Source organism: Thunnus maccoyii, chromosome 5 (assembly GCF_910596095.1).
Source record: "Thunnus maccoyii chromosome 5, fThuMac1.1, whole genome shotgun sequence".
Lineage (NCBI taxonomy): Eukaryota > Metazoa > Chordata > Actinopteri > Scombriformes > Scombridae > Thunnus > Thunnus maccoyii.
The window spans coordinates 5284247-5307519 of record NC_056537.1 but is presented as its reverse complement, the minus strand read 5'-3'; the positions used below and the strand labels follow the sequence as shown (position 1 = coordinate 5307519).

Here is a 23273-nt window from a genome sequence, read left to right as displayed (position 1 = left end):
TTTTCTTATTCGTTTGGATTAAAGGATATGTCTGTTGATTTTCTGTTTTTCTTATTGTCAACAAATCTCATGATTTGATCCAAACCAACAATGAACTGATCTACTAACAAGTATTGTGTGTGTATCCAAAGCCTGATATATCTGATTCCTCTGTGCTGTAGACCTCCGTTGTTGTCCAGAAACTATTAGAAACACATCAGTGAACCACAGCGCTGCACTGGGTGACATGTTCCTTCATCATGGACAGAGTGATGATTGTAGTTTATTTAGAACCGGCTCCAAACACTAATGACCGCGATAAGATTGTAACTCCTTGCACAGCATTTCTAATCAAACTACGGTAACCAGGCTCTTCAGGGATGAGGGTACATGTTCGGGGCTGTATGTGCTCTGCATGACTAATGTGTTATTAAACGGCTTGTTCTAAGACATATGTTGATAATTCAGCCTGTTTTGATTAGAGATAATTTATTATGACCTGAAGCTTGGTGGAGGACAGTTTACCTCCAACATAAAGGGGCAAAAATGTGACTCGACCTTTTTTCTGCTCACATTTTGACTTTTCAATCACAGTCAGTTGTACAAACTACTGTGTTAACATTATTAATCGCAGTATTGTGTTGCAATAATTGCTGTAACAGAGCCAATCCTTAATGTTTCTTAGTTTCACCTGTGCTTTTCCTGTTTTGGCAATTCAAAATGTCTGCTTTAAAAAAAGGACAATAAATTGGGTTTATTTGGGAATAATAAAGAAACGACTGGCAAGATTCATGTTAAAGAGATTTACTCTGGATGGAAAATGATGTGTAAAGTAGAAGATAACCAGAAAAACTGAAGGTGCACGTGGACAGTGGGACATTTTTGCATCTTCCAAAGCAGCCATGACAGAGATGTTTTGGGAATCACTGGTGTAGAAAGAAACCTGATAACTGATTTTTGTTTCATAAGCTGGTTTCCTCACACACTGATCAGACATTATACTGTCCTTTTACATTATGATTTAATTATTATTGATAAAACAACAAGACAGCAACAAATAAGGCAAAAAGAGCTGAGCAATCATGCTCATAGGTGGGAAGAAGTAAACTGAACTGCAGGGGCACCTTTACTCCACTATATTTGTCTGATTGCTGTAGTAGGATTTTTCATGCAGGACTTTTACTCTTAAAGGAGTATTTGTACATCGCTGTATTGGTACTTTTACTTCAGTAAATGATCTGAATACTTCTTCTATCACTGATTTTACTTTTTTCACTCTTATGACCTAAAAAAGATTAAATCACTCAAACAATCTTGGACCTTTAAGCTGAACTGTGAAGACTGGATTCGGAGAAATAGAAGATCCGGAGTCCCTGAACGCCTCATGGTGAGTCCTGGGTATTTAACATTCTACCCTGGACAGCGGCAGGTTGTTGCGCAAGCGCAGCCCATTCAGTGTGCATGAATACGGAGTGAGGAGAGGACAGGAGCACTGGGAGCATTGGGAGTACTGGGACTGGGAGGACACAGTGGACTGGACGGACCGGACCGGACCCGGGCAGGCGGACATGGATGGACAGAACGGCAGCAGCAGCATCTGCTCCCGGCCGCAGGGAACCGTGACAGACCGTAAGAAGAAGGAGAAAATCCCCGACAGAGTGACTCTGAAGAAGGAGATCGGGCTGCTGAGCGCCTGCACCATCATCATAGGTGAGGCAGGAAAACAAGAGCTGCCAGTCGGCATCAGTTCTGCTTCTACTTTATTACTGCAGAACTTTTAAAAAGCTGCAGTTAGTGTTTGACTTCTGCAGATCGCTGCAGGACTTTTACATCACAAATAAGTGTTAAAACGCTGCTTCAGATGGTTTATGAACTGCATGAGTAGGCTGGGGAAACTTAAATAAAAGGCACTCAGAGTTTTGTGGCATTGGTCATAAGAAAATGAGGGACTCCATGTTTGTTTGCATGTGGATTCAGATGAAACTGAGCGCTTACGTGGCTGAAATATATGAAGTCCAGAAGCAGGCTGGTGGTCAAGCAGAAGAACATTGTCTGCTGGAGCAGAATGAACAGCAGGGACCTTTAAACACACCTAAGCACAGTAAATATGAGCATCATGCAGGCTGGATGGAGAGGGAGGCCTGCATGCAGAGGGCCGGCTGCTCTTAGATATCAGCTGGTATTGATATTAACAGCAGTGCAGCTCAGTGATGGTGAAATGTCAGAGTGACTGAATGTGCTGTTAGGAGTCCCCAGACTGCAGCACAAAGGTCACTCTGACAGTAGTGGAAGAAGTGTTCAGATACTTTACTCAAGTAAAAGTACCAATACAGTAATGTAAAAATACTCCATTACAAGTAAAAGTCCTGCATGAAAAATCCTACTACAGTAAAAGTACATAAGTATTATGAGCTTGATGTAGTTAAAGTATTGCAGTAAAAGTAGTGGTTTGGTCCCTCTGACTGATATATTATTATATATGACATCATTAGATTATTAATAGTGAAGCATCAGTGTTAGAGCAGCATGTTACTGTTGTAGCTGCTGGAGGTGGAGCTAGTTTACACTACTTTATATACAGTTAGCTAGTTTAGTCCAGTGGTTCCCAACCTAGGGGTTGGGCCCCTCCAAAGGGTCAGCAGATAAATCTGAGGGGTCGTGAGATGATTAATGGGAGAGGAAAGAAGAAAAAACAAAGTTCTGATACACAAATCATGTTTTCAGTTTTTGGACTTTTTCTCTAATCTTTGATTTTTGCTGAAATATTGGATCATTTGAACATTTATTGAAATGAAAGCATGTGAGAAGTTTAGAGGGAAAAATCACTATTTGGTGGAGCTGTTAACAACTCATAGACATGTGAAATGTGACCCCGACTACACACTGCTTTTTGTAAGACGTCAAAAGCCAAAAAGGTTGGAAACCACTGGTTTCATCTTTAACAATGTGTTGTATTTTAAAAGCTTGTTATATTATCCATTGTGTCAAATCTTCATCTGAAAAGTAACTAAAGCTGTCAAACAAATGTAGTGGAGTAGAAAGTACAATATTTCCCTCTGAGATGTAGAAAGTAGCATCACATGGAAATACTCAAGTAAAGTACAAGTACCTCAAAATTGTACTCAAGTACAGTTCTTGAGTAAATGTACTTAGTAACTTTCCACCACTGCTCTCTTATGTAGTAATCTTATAAATCAGACTTCAAAAACGTACAAAAAAACAGGATTTTCACTGACAAGAAACCTTATTAAAGTTTTTGGGGTTTTGTATGTTTTTACCAGAGCTGAAATGATTAATCAATTAATTGAATACATGATCAGCTGAAATTAAATTGACAACTGTTTAGGTGATTAATTCATTCATTTTTAAGCAAATGTGCCTCAAAAATCCCTTTAAATTGTGAGGATTTGCTGCTTTTTTGTCTCATGTGACTGAAAACTGAATGTTTTTGAGTTGTGGACTGTTGGTTGGACAGTTGATGTCACCTTTGGCTTAAAGAAATTATGATGAGCATTTATAGACAAATGTTTGTTAGATAAATCAGTAAGTGCTACTGTGGTCTGCATGCATACTAGCAGTATGGCTCTGTATGATACTGTCAGTCTACAGTATCTATCGGTCCAGACTGAAATATATCAACAACTAAGAGATGGTTTGGCACAAAATTTGGTTCCCAGACGATGTATCCTAACGAGTTAGGTGATCCTCTGACTTTTCCTGTAGCGCCACCTTAAGGTTGACATTTTAGTTCCTTTTTAAAATATCTTTGCATTCATTATTCAGTGCACAAACACTGTGAGTGGACTTTACAGTGAAGGAGGAGACATCTTGTGTCCAACAGTTAAATTTAAGAAATTAAAAATATTTGCATATTCAGAGATTTGGGATTTTTTAGTGAGGGAGAAACAGAAGATGTCATTTTAAGAATTTTAATGTGGTAATTGTACTTTTTTTGTGGAAAAACCACATGACCCTGATTCCAAGCAGAGTAGTTATATGTCTAAACATGTCTGGAGGGGGTCTTTAATAATGCAGAAGTGCCTGTTATCATTATCCTTAACGATCCAATTAGCTGAGAACCAGAAGTCTTCCAATCACAATTCAAAATGCAAAAGTCAGTCCGAATCGTTAAATAATGAATGAAAAACTCAAATTATTAAAGATGTAGGCTGTAGTCTCAGTTTAAAGCGTGTTTCTATGAGCATGATTTGTGACATCACAACTAGCTTGGAGCCAATCACGGTCCAGTATTCAACTTACACAAGTGTGATGTGGAAACTTGAAGCCTCCAGTGAACAAACACTGAGGATGAATTCGGAGATTCTGGATTTTTACATGACGGAGATAATGTTGCTTTGGGAATTTTCTTTTCTGTGAAGAAAAAAAAACATATCAAACACAAATAATTATTTTATTTAAGGCATTTAATGTCTTAAAACATGCATGGAGAGGATCTTTAAAGATCTTTAAAGTCAGAAAAACAATGTAAGTGGGAACATCTACAATTCTATGAAAACTAGTCAAACTCCATCTGCTGATGAAGATCTTGTGATATGGTCGTAAACTACAGAACAACTACTAAATGGAGCTCGTGGTGAGATTATTTTTGGCAACGTAATTATTTTAGTTTATTGTGCTCACATGGTTCATATTCTTAATAAAGTGGTGTTTAATCAAAGGACCACAATGACTCCTAAAAGGTTAATCCAACCACCTGGATCAATTCATATATATATATAGACAGAGAGAGAGGTTGTTTTTTTTTTGGCTGAATAAATAGCAGTGATTATGAGCGAACATGTGGAGCCTGAAAAGATGAATTCACCCTAAAATAAAAACTCTCTTGTCTCTTGTCTTTGTATTGACAACCAGCCTTTAATTTACTACAGCAGTTTATTTTTTCAGCTTCAATAAAATCAAAATATGTCCATCAATATGTCTACAAACCTTTTTACCTCCTCTCGTTTATTCACTGAACATATTTTTTCAAGTCAATAGATGCTCAGTCTGTATTGTGTTACCAGAGTGCTGTAGGAGGAATATGATTATCATCATCATCATCATCATCATCAGAGGAAAACAGAGGGGATACTGACGTACTCACTAGACTCTCAGTGCAGTCATTTGGCTGTGAAATAATTAGATTTTGCTGCACAAGCTTTTTTTTTTTTTCATGGGATCTGATCAATACAGAATAGATTGTTGAACTTGCTGTCATCCTGTCTGTTGTTTGTAGATGGAAAATCCGGGAAACTATGAGATGATAAGAGACATGCAGGAGCTGAAGTATGATAAGAAAACAACAACCACCATTAAAGGATTTGGCTGACAAATTTATATATTTTTCTTATTGTCAACAAATCTCATGTTTGGATCCAAATCAACAATGAACTGACCTACTAACAAGTATTGTGTGTGTATCCAAAGCCTGATATATCTGATTCCTCCGTTGTTGTCCAAAAACTATTAAAAATACGTCAATGAGCCACACCGCTGCACTGGGTGACATGTTCCTTTAGAAACAAATCCAAAGACTAAAACAACGATCACGTTTTCAGCCTCTGGAGAGTAGTTCTGTGTATGGCAGACGCCACTGAGCATGTGCGGGAAAGCAACTCCGTTTACAGCACTAAGATACCTCCATAAGTACAGAATTTCTGTCAGTCTCAGCTGTGTATTGAGCTTAAAGGATAGGCTTATTTTTCAACAAATGTCAATAAAATATAGGATCTACAAATGTGTTAATCTGTCTCTCAATACTCTCTGACTTCCTGCTCTGTCTGTGACTCTCAGCCCCGTAAATCCTTAAAAACAGCTCACAAATATATAGTTTCAGTTTTAAAATCAGGAGGAAATAGTGCATTTGTTGGGGACTATTTCCAGCGGCGGATGAATCCACATTTGGTGCTCTAGTGAATGTGTGTGTGTGTGGGATTGAGTCAAGATAAACTACAGAGTGTGTGTTCATGGCGATGAAGGAACATATCACCCAGAGGCAGCTCCAGGCTACATTAGCAGCTACTAGAATAACGCACCACAATGTGTATATTTGAGTGAATCGGGATGAGCTGCATTGTGGGTAATGTAGGCCCCAGGTTTGACAAGGAATAAGAATGTGTGGAAGAAAAAAGATGATATTTCTGGTTCTGCTGCATCGATTTTGATCCTTTTTTTGACTCTTGATTGTGAGTCTGAAAATGTTATTGGAGTGCGATGTTTAAAGGACGAGTTCACAATTCTTCAAGTGTGTCTTAAAACAACAATCAGGAGCCCAAATGAACAGTGAAACCTGTTTTTCTTGCTGTAATCATTCCTCTTGTTCATACTGACCATTAGAAGATCCCTTCATAATGCACTTACAATTTAAGTGATGGGGGACAAAATCTACAGTCCTCCTTCTGTGTAAGAATGTATTTAAAAGTTTATCTGAAGCTAATATGAAGCTTCAGCGTCCAAATGAGTCAAATCAAGTAGATATCTTTCAACATTACAGTCTTTTTAGTGCCAAAGTCCCTCTTTTTGTTACTATACTTCCACCGCAGCTCAACAGGGAAACACTGTCCGAGGAAACACAAAGAGGGAATTTGATGCTAAAAAGACTGTAAATGTGTCAGATATCACCTTTGACCTCCATCACTTACATTGAAAGCACATTTGAAGGGGATCTTTTAATAGTCAGTATGAACAGGAGGAATGATTACAGCAAAGAAAACCTCTTTCACTGTTCATATGGACACCTGACTTGGTTTAGAACAAATTGTGAACCTGTCCTTTAAGAGCTAAATGCAGCAGGGGAGCAGACTGCAGCTGCATGGTCCTGCTGAAGGGCTTTTTTTTATCAGTTGAAGGATACGGCGACCCATATAGGGGTCGGACCTGTGTCCTGCTTGGTTTCGGTGCAGGTATTGGCTAATCGGGCCACGTTCCCTGCTGCCCCGGCTCGGCTAAGCTGAGTGTTCTCAGTTGCTCAAGGCGGACATTTTTGTGAAAATCCTTCTTCAGAACAAGAGAAAGGTCCTGTGTGCAGAATGCTGAAGCACCTTTCCATTCACAAAGAGACGGAGAAAACAAGCTGGCTGCTCTGTACACCAAACCGGGCTCAGCCTCAGAAGTCATGTGTCACTGGATTATAGAGAACAGAACTTTTTTTTTTATAGGTTTTAATCTCTACAGCACCAATGTGTTTTTTTTTTTCACTTGTGTGTCACTTTTAGGAAGCTGCAGGAATAAACGGATGCAGAAGGTGAGTCGGTCACTTCCCACCTCTGCAGCCCAGAGTGGATAATTTATGTCTGGTTATGTAACGGCTGTCTGTGCCACTTGGCTGCCTTCTGCCGTGCTACTGGTAGCGCTGTAGTCTGAATGTGTCGGATCTGCTGGTACTCTACACTGCATACTGAGGCTTTGGGCAGGAGGGATTGTCCCGGCCTGAGTGATGGCCTTTACCTCCTTCTCTAACTCACTCTGTTGTAGAGCTCTTTGTGTTTTAATGCCCTCTGTATAGACTCGCAGGGAAACAGTTTGGATTGTGTGACTGAGGTTTGCTCAATGGGTCGTTGGGTGTTTTTGAAGGTGCAACAGTAAACGCTGGAGACGTTCTGGGTGAAGTGTACCATGTGAAAACCCTTCAGAGCAAGTCACATGTGAAAAGCACGTGTGCTGTTATATGTAAACATGTTTCCCACATCCTGACCTCAGAGCACTCACAGCTAGCTTAGATTCATAGCTGTTTTCATCTCCATCTGCGTTTACACTTGATATTTCAGGAATTAAGACATAAAGAGTCTACAAACTAAAAATCACTGGGTTAAATTCTTACCCAGTTTGGGTCGATATAGCACCAACACAACACTGGGTTAACTTTACCAGTCTTACACACGACAAGCTCAGGTGTTAGCTAAAGACTGTGCAAAACAATGTGCATATGACATTCAAAAGATACACAAGTTATTAACAATCAATAACCAACAATGACATCTAAGTTTAAAAAGAGTAGATTATAACAAGCTTTAGTTTGGGTAAATAACCCAACCTCTTCCAATATTTGTTGAAATATTTGAAGTGGTGGACCAACAGAAAAAGAAAAATTACATTACATGCAGAAGTGGGATTAAGTAATTGTTTTTGAGTCTCAAGCAGTGGTGGAAGAAGTATCCAGATCCTTTACTGAAGTAAAAGTACCAATACAGTAACGTAAAAATACTCCATTACAAGTAAAAGTCCTGCATGAAAAATCTTACTACAGTAAAAGTACATAAGTATTATGAGCTTGATGTAGTTAAAGTATTGCAGTAAAAGTACATAAGTATTATGAGCTTGATGTAGTTAAAGTATTGCAGTAAAAGTACATAAGTATTATGAGCTTGATGTAGTTAAAGTATTGCAGTAAAAGTACATAAGTATTATGACCTTGATGTAGTTAAAGTATTGCAGTAAAAGTAGTGGTTTGGTCCCTCTGACTGATATATTATTATATATGACATCATTAGATTATTAATAGTGAAGCATCAGTGTTAGAGCAGCATGTTGCTGTTGTAGCTGCTGGAGGTGGAGCTAGTTTACACTACTTTATATACAGTTAGCTAGTTTAGTCCAGTGGTTCCCAACCTAGGGGTCGGGGCCCCTCCAAAGGGTCAGCAGATAAATCTTAGGGGTCGTGAGATGATTAATGGGAGAGGAAAGAAGAAAAAACAAAGTTCTGATACACAAATCTCTTTTCAGTTTTTGGACTTTTTCTCTAATCTTTGATTTTTGCTGAAATATTGGATCATTTGAACATTTATTGAAATGAAAGCATGTGAGAAGTCACATGTAATGGAAGCACAATATTGTCCTCCACTGTATATAGTCTATAGAAAACTGAGAAAGATAAGAAGGTAAAGTAAGACATGTTGAACTCAATGTCAGTCTCTTAAACCCACTTCCTCTTCTCCACAGGGAACATCATTGGCTCAGGGATCTTCATCTCTCCTAAGGGGGTCCTGGAGCACTCGGGCTCAGTGGGTTTGGCGTTGGTGGTCTGGTTATTGGGAGGCTGCATCGCCGCCTTGGGCTCCTTATGCTATGCTGAACTGGGCGTCACCATCCCCAAATCAGGGGGCGACTACTCCTACGTCACTGAGATATTTGGTGGTCTGATGGGGTGAGTAAAGACGAGGACGCTTGAAGGAATGATGAAGAGGCTGAAGAGGTTTTCAAGTCTGAAATGTTCTGCTGTGAAGGATGTTGTCAGTTCAACAGTCTGGTTTAGACTGAAATATCTCAACAACTGTTGGATGTTTTACAAAATAGTCTTAAAGGACAGGTTAACAATTTTTCAAGTTTATCTTAAAACAACAGTTAGTTGTCTATATCAACAGTGAACACAGTCATTTAGTGCAAAAATGTATTTAAAAGTAGATGTGAAGCTTATATTCAGCTTCAGCAGTCTGAGTTAGTCATATCAAGTGGATATCTGACACATTTACAGTCTTTTTAGCATCAAATTCCCTCTTTGTGTTTCCTCGGACAGTGTTTCCCTGTTGAGATGCGGTGGAAGTATAGTAACAAAAAGAGGAACTTTGGCACTAAAAAGACTGTAACATTGAAAGATATCTACTTGATTTGACTCATTTGGACGCTGAAGCTTCATATTAGCTTCAGATAAACTTTTAAATGCATTTATGCACAGAAGGAGGACTGTGGATTGGTTGAGATGTGGTTGAAAGCCCTGGGAAACCCTGAAAATTTGACCTTGTGTTAAATTTTTTGCTTTATTAAACTATTATTCCCAAGAAAGTCAAGAATGAATTTTCCAATTTAGAATGGGATTGCAATTAGGGCTGCAACTAATGATTATTTTCATTATTGATTAATCTGCCGATTATTTTCTCCATAAAATGTCAGAAAATAGTGAAAAATGTTGATCGCTGTTTCCCAAAGTGACATTTTCCTCTTTAAAAAATGCCTCAAAACAATGAATCGATTATCAAAATAGTTGGCAATTAATTTAATAGTTGGCAACAAATCAATTAATCATCTAATCGTCATTAAGTACAAACACTCACGGTCCCCATGGAACCGTAATAACTTTGGTGAGCCCCCGACTTTTCATTCAGCACCATCAGAACTTCCACTCGTCACACGTTTCAGTTCATTAGACCCAAAACTAATGAGTGACTTCCTGTCAGCCTCAGCTGTACTGGTGCCTTCAGATGTAGTTGCTATTATGAGATGCGTCCATATGAGGGTCCAGGTTATGAGTTACATATGCTGATGTTTCTAAAGATTCCCTCCAGACATGTTTTAAGAGATACAAAAATACTCTGCTTTGATTAATGATCTGTTTTTTTTCCAAAAAAAAGTTGAATTACCTTGATAAAAACTCTCCTCATCCATCACAGAAAATCCAGAATCTCTGAATATCTAATTATTTCTTATTTCTAAAGTTTAACTGCTGGACACAAGATGTCTATTCTCAGTGTTTGTGAACTGGAGGCTTCGAGTTTCCACATCACACTTGTGTAAGTTGAATACTGGACCATGATTGGCTCCAAACTAGTTGTGATGTCACAAATCATGCTCGTAGGTACACGCCTTTAAAGGATCTCCCTACATTAGCCGCTACTAGCAAAACATAACTGCAATCTGTATATTTGAGTGAATCGAGTTGGGTTGCAATGTGGGTAATGTAGGCGCCAGGTTTTGACATGTAAGGAGAATGTGTGGAATAAAAAAGATGATATTTCTGGTTCTGCTGCGTTGCTTTTTATGTGTGTGATGCTAAATATGTGGAGCGCTGTTTTAAAGGATGCGTTCACAATTTTTCAAGTGTGTCTTAAAACAAAAATCAGGAGCCCAAATGAACATTGAAACATGTTTTTCTTGCTGTAATCATTCCTCCTGTTCATACTGACCATTAGAAGATCCCTTCATAATGCACTTACAATGGAAGTGATGGAGGACAAAATAACTAACCAACTAACTCAGACTGCTGAAGCCTCATATAAGAAAAGAACAACATCCAACAGCAGGAACAAGAAGAAAAACACATTTTTTTAGTGAAAAAGCTTTAAAAATTTCAATTGAAGTCACTTATGTGCTGCATTTAAGACCCTGAAATAGCATTTAGTTGTAGTAGTAGCAGTAAAAATAATGCATATTCATGTGTCGAATCAAATCTAAATGTTTTTTAAGAACCATTTCAGATGAAGATGTTCTTTAAACCTTTAAATATCTTTCTGTCGTCCAGGTTTCTCCTGCTGTGGAGTGCCGTCCTCATCATGTACCCGACCACGCTGGCCGTCATCGCCCTCACCTTCTCCAGCTACGTCCTGCAGCCTGTCTTCCCGAACTGTGTTCCTCCATACATGGCGACACGGTTGCTGTCCGCCACCTGTCTCCGTAAGTGTCTGATTTGAAACTTTTAATTTGAGGGAAAAGCCCCTTGAGATGCAACTAGGTAGTTTTCAAAGGAATCCTCTGGCACTAAAATATGGAAATTAACAGATAAATAAACAAATAAATAATACTAATATGTAATTAACATAAAACAATCAATATTATAACAACATAAAACACACACAGATGCAAACAGGGCTCTTCCAGAATCCCAAACCGCAACATCTCTGTAAGAAGCATCATCTGCATAAAACTTAACAAGAAATAAAATAAATTCACCCCACATAGAGGTGTAATGAAGGCCTTTTCATACAAAATAAATATTATTAGAGATGCTGAAAGGCTACGACAGCTCTCCACTACTGCTGTAATAATGTTCCTGCAGCTTGGAGAAATGCTGCATCTTGCTGCTGACTGGCCCACAGCGCGCTTGCATCATTCATGAAGGACGACATGTTCTTGTGGTTGTTCTGTTGCTGCTGGTGGATGCTGATCTTTCCTCTGTACTCGTCCCCAAATGACTGCTCTGAAATCATATCATAATTAAAGTCATATCTCCCGTAATGCTGATCATAATCCACCTCAGGTTCCTGCATCATTAGAAAACAGGTCTGTTCCTTTAGCATACATGTGAGAAGGGAAGTGGTCGCATGTAAAATTTCTCTTATGTAACCGCAGGCTGAAGGCTTTTTAAAATCTCTTTTTAGCAGCTGTACTAAAAAATGCATCCCAGGAGGAAGGAGGAGAACAGGACCAGGAGACGGGATGAGGAGGAACATTTGGTTTGTGGTTTGGAATACGAAAGCTTGTGATAAATACTGCATATCACCAGATACTATAAACCTGCCACAAAAAGTTAAAATATACAGCAAAACTGTTCCCAGGAGAAAGAAAAAGACACTTATTGGTTCACATTAAAGGACAGTCAGGTGTCCATATGAACACCTGACTATGAAAATATGATTTTGTCTCCCATCACTTCCATTGTAAGTGTATTATGAAGGGATCTTCTAATGGTCAGTATGAACAGGAGGAATGATTACAGCAAGAAAAACATGTTTCACTGTTCATTTGGGCTCCTGACTGTTGTTTTAAGACAGACTTGGTATACTAGTTTATATCAAGTGTATAAAATATTTATACCTGTTTACACATTTTCTCCTCTTGAGTGCATTTGTGTGGTCTTGGGTCAGGTGAACAGCGCTAAATGCAAGTGTAAACGACCACCGAGATGCATTACGAGCCGATCACTCAAACCACTTGCCGAGGTGGTCTGGGATGCATTTGACCACATATGTTGTGTAGTGTAAACGCTAATGCGTCCTGATGCGTCCCAGACAAGGAAGTAACAGGAAAATACGTCATCAACGCAGGACGTGGTGGTTGTTTTGGTGACAGCACACCAACACCAAATGACTTAGTCCGGCTAACCTCGACAGTTGGAATAGCCTGTACATGTATATTAATTCTTGAAATATTTTTGCTTTCTTAGCTAGCCCGTGCGTAACAAATATGGCGTTTGTCTGGCAAAAGACTGACATAATTATTGTGCGCAGGGTCCTTTGACCTTCTTGTGTTCAGATCACCGAAACACATTTTAAAACCAAGTGTAAACAGCCTCAGTGGTGTTTAAAGTGACAGAAGAAGTTGTGTGAAGAAAAAGAGAGCTTACTTTCTTACCTCATACCTGGCCGTTTGCTAAGCCCCGCCCCTCTTAATTACTGTTGCTACACCGCACATAAGCAGTTTACAGTAATAACAGTAGGAGACAGTAATTTTTGAAACAATGGGTGTTTAATTTCAGAAGGATGTAGACAAATGGCTGAAATGACAATTTCGGCAGGACATTGCACTGAAAAAGGAAATGCATGCTGGAATTCGTCCGTCGGAGGAATGAAAAACAGAGCAAATATTCACAGGATAGAAGTGAAATGTGACCATACTGTACCTGAGCATTGATGATTGCTAAGCTAACCCCCACCACCAATCCCAATGTTAGAAAGGTGTTAGTTAGGTGTTAGTTGGGGGGTTTCAGACACTTTGTTTGAAGCAAACTGACGTCTTTATGAAACCTGAGGAGCTTTCAAGGGTTCAAACGTGACAAAAATCCACTCTGCATGTAAATATTCACAGAAAGTCTTTAATGAAAGAAGGAGAAGAAAAGATAATAACAGTAACTCCACCAAAACTGAAGAAATCTTTGAGTTCTGATGAGATGTGAAAGCTGCAGAGAGCATCCTCACTCCTCAAAAATTTAGATGTTCATATCAAAGATGAATGAATGAGGCTGCTGCAGCAGGAGTGACTGTGACAGAACAAGCAGACTTCATCTCCTGGTTGTACAGCCCACAGCTGACGTTACAGTCGTCCGTGTGGACCTGTCAGGCTGCCTAATTGCTTGGTGTCTTGCCTGAGAGGGGTGGGGGTGGTGGGGGTTGGGGGGTGGCGGTGGACATCGCCACGTTTTGTTGCCCTCCGCAACGGAAGTGTTTTGTTTTGTGGGGCTGACAGCTCGTCTTTGTGTCGGAGAGCGAGGCCACCATGAGAGCGAGCAGGGCAAAGTTGGTGACAGTGATGGACGAGGTGAAACAATCACGCCCTCCCTCGCTTTCCCCCATTTCCACATTCCTGCCTCCCATGGCAACTGGCTGCTGCCGCCCACTGAACTCCAACACCGGGTCCCCGATGTAGGGATGTGGCTTTATGAAGGCTGATACAGATATATTTAATATTTAAAGGGGCATTACACCAACTGTATGTCTCTAGGTCTGTTAACCCGCCATGGTTAGTTCTACTCAGCCTGTGAAAACAGCTGTATGACGTCTTCTGTGGCTGCGGAGGATCTTTATCAAGTCTGTGAAAGTGACCCTGATGATGTCATGATGATGTCATCAGGGTTATCTCAGCTTAGATTTAGAGACTACAAATTTATAAGAGAAAGCCTGCATGACAAAGTAGAGGTTGAAAGATGTTGGTGTCTACCAGGCAGGGAGGGTCTAATGAAAGATGCTGTTAAGTTGCATTATGGGAAATGTAGGAACTTAAAACCTACTAGAGACCAGTACAAGATATATCAGCCTTTTCTGCTTGGGTTTCGACATCTCTTTTGAAAATGTGCCCCTCACAAGTCCCCCAACTCTGTAGAAGTGCAGCACTAAATCACTAGAGTACATTAGATCGAAGCTGCTAATTGGTGATAATTAATGATAAAATTCAAAATCCTTTAGATTTAAACCTGTAATACCTTTAGAACATGATGAGAAAATAAAAAACTCTCACTGAAACCTCCAAAATCATTTTTATTTGAAGTTTTGATGGAAGTTAAGTTTGCACAGATATATGACACTTCATTCGTGACCTTGGAAACACACATCCGTAATAAACCCAAAGTCCACTTACTAACTTTTCCTTAGCTTTTGACTGTATCGCACAGCTTTCTTCAGTGAATGGCACTTTCTCAGGTGGATAGTATTATTTATGACTATGTTATTGTCAACCTTTTTAATTAATAATAAGGACAACAGTCAGTATTTGTTACTCTTTTTAAAAACTGACAATTATATTTTCATTTATTAATTTAATCCTTTATTTAAACCGTCTCAATGTCTTATTGAGATCAGGATCTCTTCTTCGAAGAGAGACTTGTGTACAAGAATAAACACATACAGTTTAAGTGTGGACAGACACACATTAGACATTATTTTCACATTAAGAAAAACAATTGCAAGCAAAGAAAAGCAAATTGCATCTTTTAAAATGTTCAAGTGAAATAAGAAAGTGTAACTTAATATTTTTCTGCAGCTCAAGTATTTGAACCCACTTTTTCCAAGTTCAGTGTGAACAAGATGTACAGATAATGATAAACAACAAGTGTTCTACAAATCAATATATTCAACAAATCAGTATTCTAATCAATATTCAAATATTGATCAGCAATTAGAGTTGGGTGTCTGTCACAATGACAAAAACCCTGAATGTCACCAACTCTGTGTTTTCAGAGAAAAGAGAAAAAGAAAAAAACAAATAAACAGAAAAAGGAGGGGGGGGGGACCTTGGACAGAGATGTTGATACATCTTAACTGAGTTTTTGATTCATATGGAGCTTATATTCTTTGTATGACAGTTCCTTTTGTGTTGTGTGTCCTGAACCTTTATCAAACTACATGAGGAAAAAAAGCAATTAAAAAAGTTGGTCACAAAAAAAAAAAAAAAAATTAGTTCAGAATTTTGGGAAATAAGATGTCTCATGTCTTTTAGAAATAGTCCGGTATGTAACCTCCTGCAACAACAGCAAATCATTGTTTTTATACTTTTCTTTCTTTGGATTAAACAAATGAGATGTAGCGTGTCAATTAATGAGCTTTACAGGTGGATTTTGTGTTTCCCAGAATGTTGCACTTTTGGCTTTTGCACGATTACAGTTACAGCACATTATCCATAATGACTTGCTCCTGTTCATCCCCCTATGTGTGTCCTCCTGGTTTGAGTGTGATCTGAGTGTTCCTGTGTTTCCTGCTCAGTGCTGCTGACCTGGGTGAACTGCTCCAGCGTTCGTATGGCCACCAGGATCCAGGACGCCTTCACCGTGGGGAAGCTGATGGCTCTGGGCCTCATCATTGTGGTGGGCCTGGTCCAGATCTGCAACGGTAACCTCTAGAGCCCGTAGCTGAAAGCTTTACTGCTCCCCGAAGTGAAAAACAAAGTCAAACAAAGTGTGATTTATCTCGCAGGGAACTATGAGGCGCTGACTCCTCAGGTGGCGTTCTCCCAGGAAAGGACGCCGTCGGTCGGGCAGATCGCTCTGGCCTTCCTGCAGGCCTCCTTCGCCTTCAGCGGCTGGAACTTCCTCAACTATGTCACAGAAGAAGTGGTCGAACCCAGACGGTGAATATTTATGCTTTTAAACATCTTCCAGTGCTGTGACCTTATTCAGCTTCCATCTCAGCTTGTTTCTTTGTCCTGCTCGGCCAGATTGCGGGCGACATTTGGGGCATTTTCAGGGGAAAATCTGTCTTCACTCTTCTGTTGAGTGATATAACACATTGTTAGGACTCATTATTTTAGGTTTTTATTTTTAAAAACACCGGTGCACCGTAACCGAATTTTTAAAAATGATCAATATTACAATATGTGTACATTTTTTGACTATTAAGATACTATTTACAACACAAATACTCTGTAGTCTAACAATTTCTTGTTTGTAGAGGGAGTCTGGTGCATAATTAGCAGCTAATTTGCTTTTTCCCTTCTATTTACTCTTCAGTTTTTGCAACCAGACAATTCTCTGAGCTTTGCTTATCCCAAGTAAACCTTGTTTACCGTAAAACATATTGCTCATGTCCTCTGGCAGCAGCAAACACAATATCATTTGTGAGCGGGGGATCATAGAAATTTGGTGAAAATCTACAATTTTTGGGGCGAAAATTGGGTAAAAACTAAAAATAATGAGCATCATTGTTAGTTGTTGTAGAGATTTATGTTGGTTGGGTTTTTTTCTGATCTTAAACTGCTAAACATGAATATTTAATGTTAAAAATTAAATTAAAAACTTATTTCTAGTGCCCTTTTTTATCAACTTTCATGCATGTTTATTGATTTTTTGGGGGGGTTTTGACTGTATCATCTGTGCATGGTGTGTCGCCTCGGTCAGGAATCTACCTCGTGCCATCTACATCTCCATCCCATTGGTGACCTTTGTGTACACGCTCACCAACATCGCCTACTTCTCCTCCATGTCGCCCGAAGAGCTGCTGTCATCCAATGCTGTGGCTGTAGTGAGTAACGTGGCCGAACGACGAGTCTGACGTCACATTTCAGAAGATCAGAATCTGTTTAGTAGCCAATTATGCAGCATAGAAAGAGCGGGTCAAAATAGACGATGAAATAAACAAAGAACAACAAACAAATTAAGAATGGCATAATAATATAAATACAGATATATAGACTGTGCTATGGACAAATAAATGATGTGTATGAAATATATGAAGGTGACAAGAGCAATAAATAATTAAATTACATAACAGTGGAGGTTGAATGCAATGTACAATGTAAAGTCCAGTTTGATAACAGTTCAGCTGTTTAGTAGCTGTGTCTGTATGTGTTTCCATAACGAATGTTGATTAAAAAGAAAAAAAAAAAGTTGGTAATATAATTTTTTTCTTTTGACAACAACCTGTCCGCAGTACAGAACGTAGATGAACAGAAAATTAAAACAGATTTACAAACTTTAAATTTATATATTTAAATTTAAACATGAAATTATGATTTTAGCAAGTCTTTCTTGCTTCAGTGCACCTCCAGCGTCCAGCCTCATGTTGCAGTGAATTGTGGGAAGGCTTCATACTGAAAGTCAGCATTTCATACCCTTGATTGGAGGACGGCAGGGGTGGAAAGTACATTTACTCAAGTACTGTACTTATGTTCAATTTTAGGTACTTGTACTTTACTTGATTATTTCTGTTATTTATTACAGAAATGATTATTTGCAACTTTATACTTCCACTCCACTACATTTCAGAGAGAAATTTTGTACTTTCTACTCCACTACATTTACTTTACAGTGCAAATATCACTATTAAAAACATTATTTTAGCTCCTTGACCCTATAACTGTTTCGGTTCACTCTCAGCGCTCTCATAGCGTTGTTTTTCGGCACCAGCAGGCAGCTGTTTTCAGAGAAAAAGCTCTAAAAAGTCACTGTACACTATCTGCTCAGCACCAAACGGCAAACAGACACAGTTAGCTGTAGACTAGCTGGTGAACATAGTGGAGCATTTAGCAGCTAAAGAGCCAGATATTTCCCTCAGGAGTTGGTAGAGAGCAAAAACAGAGCTAAAAGAGAGTGAATATTGGACTTACATTCACCAGGTGGACAGAAACACGACTCCACATGAATGATAATGTTGCTCCGTAACTGCTGGACGTGGAAATAAGCAACTGTTTGCTAACAAGTTCAACATAACAACTTAAAAGCTGATTATATATCAGTGTTGTGTTCACTAGTTGATTGCAGGTTTAACATGAGTACAGTAGCATTTGTTCATTGGTATCCTGATACAACTCAAGTGTTGTACAAGTCTTAATTTTGACCCGTTGGTGGCGCTAGAGGAAAAGTCAGAGTCTCACCAAAGTCATTATGATCTACCCTAAACATGCTGTTTCCAGCAGAAATATTTTCAGATGAATCACACGAGTCACCCAGAATCCATGTTGTAGTGTTTTTCATGTCTGTACACATCAGTGATTCTGTCTGTTGTGCTGCTGTTCAGACGTTTGGAGAGAAGCTGCTAGGAATGTTCTCCGTCATCATGCCGATCTCTGTGGCTCTGTCCACCTTCGGAGGAATCAACGGCTACCTGTTCACCTCGTCCAGGTGAACTCCGCTTTCTGTTTCTGCTTTCTCTTAACTCTTCACGTCGCTTCAGTCTGGCTGCTGACGGCCTGTCTGATGATGTTTCTACCTGCAGGTTGTGTTTTTCTGGAGCCAGAGAGGGTCACCTGCCCAGCCTGCTGGCCATGATCCACTTCAAGAACTGCACGCCCATCCCCGCCCTGCTGGTCTGCGTACGTACAACCTCACCCTGAAAATACGGCAATCTCAGTTTTCTATGGACTTTATACAGTGGTGGAAAATATTGTACTTCCATTACATTTGATGCTACTTTATACTTCCACTCCACTACATTTCAGAGGGAAATATTGTACTTTCTACTCCACTACATTTATTTGACAGCTTTAGTTACTTTTCAGATGAAGATTTGACACAATGGATAATATAACAAGCTTTTAAAATACAACACATTGTTAAAGATGAAACCAGTGGTTTCCAACCTTTTTGGCTTTTGACGTCTTACAAAAAGCAGTGTGTAGTCGGGGTCACATTTCACATGTCTATGAGTTGTTAACAGCTCCACCAAATAGTGATTTTTCCCTCTAAACTTCTCACATGCTTTCATTTCAATAAATGTTCAAATGATCCAATATTTCAGCAAAAATCAAAGATTAGAGAAAAAGTCCAAAAACTGAAAACAGATTTGTGTATCAGAACTTTGTTTTTTCTTCTTTCCTCTCCCATTAATCATCTCACGACCCCTCAGATTTATCTGCTGACCCTTTGGAGGGGCCCGACCCCTAGGTTGGGAACCACTGGACTAAACTAGCTAACTGTATATAAAGTAGTTGAAACTAGCTCCAACTCCAGCAGCTACATAAAGCTTCGTAAAAAAAAAAAAAAAGTCTAATCGTGATAACCCAGGTGACATCACTATGACATCATCAGGGTTATCAGACATCACGTTGTTACACCTTGCTGTGTTTTGCAGTGCGCTGCCACTCTTGTGATACTCTGCATCGGAGAAACGCACAACCTGATCAACTACGTCTCCTTCATCAACTACCTGTCGTACGGCGTCACCATCGCAGGCCTGCTGTACTACCGCTGGAAGAAACCCAACCTGTACCGACCCATCAAGGTACCGACGCCAGACAGCTTCCCATGTCACCACATACATGTCATTTGTTTTGTATCGATGAATCATGAATTATTGTAAACTTTTAACTACATGTTGTGTTCAGGTGAACCTGCTGGTTCCTGTGTTTTACCTGATGTTCTGGGCGTTGCTGCTGGGTTTCAGTCTTTACTCAGAGCCGGTGGTTTGTGGTGTCGGCCTGGTCATCATGCTCACCGGCGTACCTGTCTACTTCCTGGGTGTTCACTGGAAAGAAAAACCAAAGTGTATCTACGACTTCATTGGTGAGTTTCTAAAGAAGGTCTTAAGCTGCGTTCAGACAGGATGAACATCACAGGAGGAGGTGGGGAATTAAATTTATCTGTGCTTCTCGGTAATTCAACTCATGGCTCTGGATGTCATTTTAACCACGGGGGAAATAACAGGATATGATCTGTTATAGACATGGACATTGGCGCCGGAGAGATGAAGGTGAGACAGACACTGTGTGAGCTGAAGAAGAGTCAAAAATGGTCCTCCTTCTTTAAGTAATAACTCAGTCAAATATAAACACACAGACGTGAGACACATGTTGATATCATTCAGTCTGACCTACACTTCCTGAAGATATCATTATCTCTGATGTCCATCAACAATAAACCTCCATATCATAGAAAAAAAAAGCTGCAGAACTTCCCTGAGAATCATCACATTTTTAAGTTTTCTTCAGTATCAAAGTAACCCAGTGATAGTTGTCTGTACATCCATGTTACACTGCAAACAGGAACTGCTAACAGCTAATTCGGCACACTTTTAATTGCGAAAATTTAAACAAATATCATCTGAAAACCGGGCCGAAAGAAAACAGCAGTAGGCCTGTATGTCTGTATGTTGGTGTTAGCATGTTTCCATGTATCAGATTAGCAAAAACATGTTTGACTTCCTTCATTTTCAAACAAAAGTCAAATTTCCCACCGAGCTGATGAAATGAAACGGAATCAGAGATCCAATTTAAAATACAAGGGTGTTGCTCCAGATGGGATTTAAATGACAGGAGGAGCAGCAACGGCGGTGGTAGTAGTGGTAGTAGTGGTGGTGGTGGTGATGGGAGGGGGCTAAATGTTCAAATCACAAGTTGGTGAAGGAAGTCTGCTTAAAGTAACAATCCCATAGATCTGTTTCGTTCTCTTCGGTGTGTTTTTGGACCTCATTTCCCAGAGATCTAAGCAATGTCGCCTGTGTAACGTCAGTCAGTTGGCAACGCTAGCAGAGACCATAAAAAACAGTACGCAGCTTCACACACGTGACTTGAAGAGCGAGTCTGTTGCATCTCTGGTGGACCAACCAGTGCTCGGTGATGGAAAACGACTCACCAACTATGCGTTGCTTGTGTTTTTTCCCAGGAACGTCACCACCGAAACCCAGTTTGTAATACTAATAATACTGCAAAGGGCTTCATCACCTCATTCAGCGATAGATAGTGACTCAAACGACATTTATTTAAATGATATTCTTTGAGATTATTACTTTAAATGACACAGTTTTTGTCTGTTTTTTTCTGATGTATAACTCTCGACCCGTTGTTGTCTTTTCCCGCAGAGACGGCGACGTTCGTGGGCCAGAGGTTGTGTTTCGTGGTCTTTCCTCAGTTTGACCCCATCGAGATCGCCGAGCCTTCAGAATGGACTGACCGATCATCAGGCAGGAGCAGTTTTTCTGCCAACTCTTAAAACTCTTTTCTGAATATATGAAGATCTTTGTTTTTGTCTCCTGTTTTTATTCCGCCACTGTCTAAGTCCAGACACCTGCTCCTGGTATGGGAGCTTCCTGTCTTGACCTTTGACCCTCCGAGACTCTGGTTTCCCTACAATCGACTGGAAACGCCTTTTTTTCGTCACGGGCTTCTTGCACTTTTTATTTTCTCTTTCTTTTCTACTAAGTCGTCAAGTACAACAACCTAATGCCAGCAGTGTCACACTTTGAAAGTGACTTTTATTCCCGTTTTTGGACCCATTTGTTTCCTCTTCTGTAACATGACAGAACTCTGACCGACTGACTGACAGCGCACGGTTATTTCTTCTGAATGTTGCTGGTGTTTTATCGTGCCTTAAAGTCTTTTCACACCAAGTCTGAAACACACATTTAGAGTCAATATTCTGCTTTTTAAACCAAGTCTGCTGCAAATTATTTCAGAAGAGAGTTGGAAAGACTCCAAACACTACATTGCCAAAAGTATGTGGACAGCCAAACGTGTGATTCTGACACCATGTTCATTAAAAGACGGGTTCAAAATGTTTCAAGTTTGTCTTAAATCAACAGTTAGGAGCCCAAATGAACATTGAAACATGTTTTTTCTTGCTGTAATCATTCCTCCTGTTCATACTGACCATTAGAAGATCCCTTCATGATGCACTTACATGTGAAATGTGACCCCGACTACACACTGCTTTTTGTAAGACGTCAAAAGCCAAAAAGGTTGGAAACCACTGGTTTCATCTTTAACAATGTGTTGTATTTTAAAAGCTTGTTATATTATCCATTGTGTCAAATCTTCATCTGAAAAGTAACTAAAGCTGTCAAATAAATGTAGTGGAGTAGAAAGTACAATATTTCCCTCTGAAATGTATAAAGTAGCATCACATGGAAATACTCAAGTAAAGTACAAGTACCTCAAAATTGTACTTAAGTAAAGTATTTGAGTTACTTTCCACCACAGCAGCTTTGAATAGAATTAAAAAGCACCATCACAACACGACACTTGTTATTTTTTCTGTGTAAATTTCAGACTTGGTGTGAAAAGGCTTTTTTTACTGGGGAAAATATATTTCAAATGTTGTTTATTAACTGATTCACTATATTAGATTTTTAGTATATTTTGCGAGTGCCTTTTTGCTTTGTGTGTGTGTATTTCATTTGATTATTTGAGAAGCACTTTGGTCTTCCATCGTCTCTTTTCCTCACTGTTCAGTATGAACTGGACTCATTTTTGCACAAAGCACCGTCTACGACCAAGGGCGAGCTCGACTTTATTCATTAACAGAGTAGTTTGTTTTCACTTTACCCGCTGCTACTCTCACCTCGACCCTCATCACTCTGGTTTGTTGGAATTAACCGATTTACTGACTTTGATTGTAATCAGATGTAGAAATACTGACAAATTCTTGCAGCTCTTTTTTAATGAGAAATTAAGATTCTAAAATGCTGCTGTGTCAGCTTATTGTATGTATGTTAAGTCTAATGCAGTATGTGACAGAGACAGAAAATAGCTCTTTTTTTCATAAATATTTCCCACGTCGTCCCACTTCTTCTCAGCAGAGTATGAATCTCTTCTCACCATCACTATCAACATTACAAAGCCGACTTCCTGTAACCTCTGACCCTTTGTGATCACTTATTTTATGTTTCAGTATGACATCAGTAACACTTTGTACAATAAAAAAGACTTTTAACAGCTTCCCAAGTTGCGCC

General features: G+C 39.4%; 1 protein-coding gene across 1 annotated transcript; it reads left to right on the top strand.

The window, feature by feature from the left end:
• Positions 1 to 1440: 1440 nt before the first annotated feature.
• On the top strand, positions 1441 to 22117 carry slc7a10b (solute carrier family 7 member 10b). The gene is made up of 11 exons (XM_042412720.1): positions 1441 to 1689; positions 8917 to 9121; positions 11210 to 11361; positions 15879 to 16004; positions 16089 to 16242; positions 17009 to 17132; positions 18627 to 18730; positions 18825 to 18921; positions 19680 to 19829; positions 19933 to 20110; positions 21405 to 22117. Exons 1-11 carry the CDS (start codon positions 1548 to 1550, stop codon positions 21533 to 21535), a joined length of 1563 nt encoding a protein of 520 aa, XP_042268654.1. The 5' UTR covers positions 1441 to 1547; the 3' UTR covers positions 21536 to 22117.
• The last annotated feature ends 1156 nt before the right edge of the window (positions 22118 to 23273 follow it).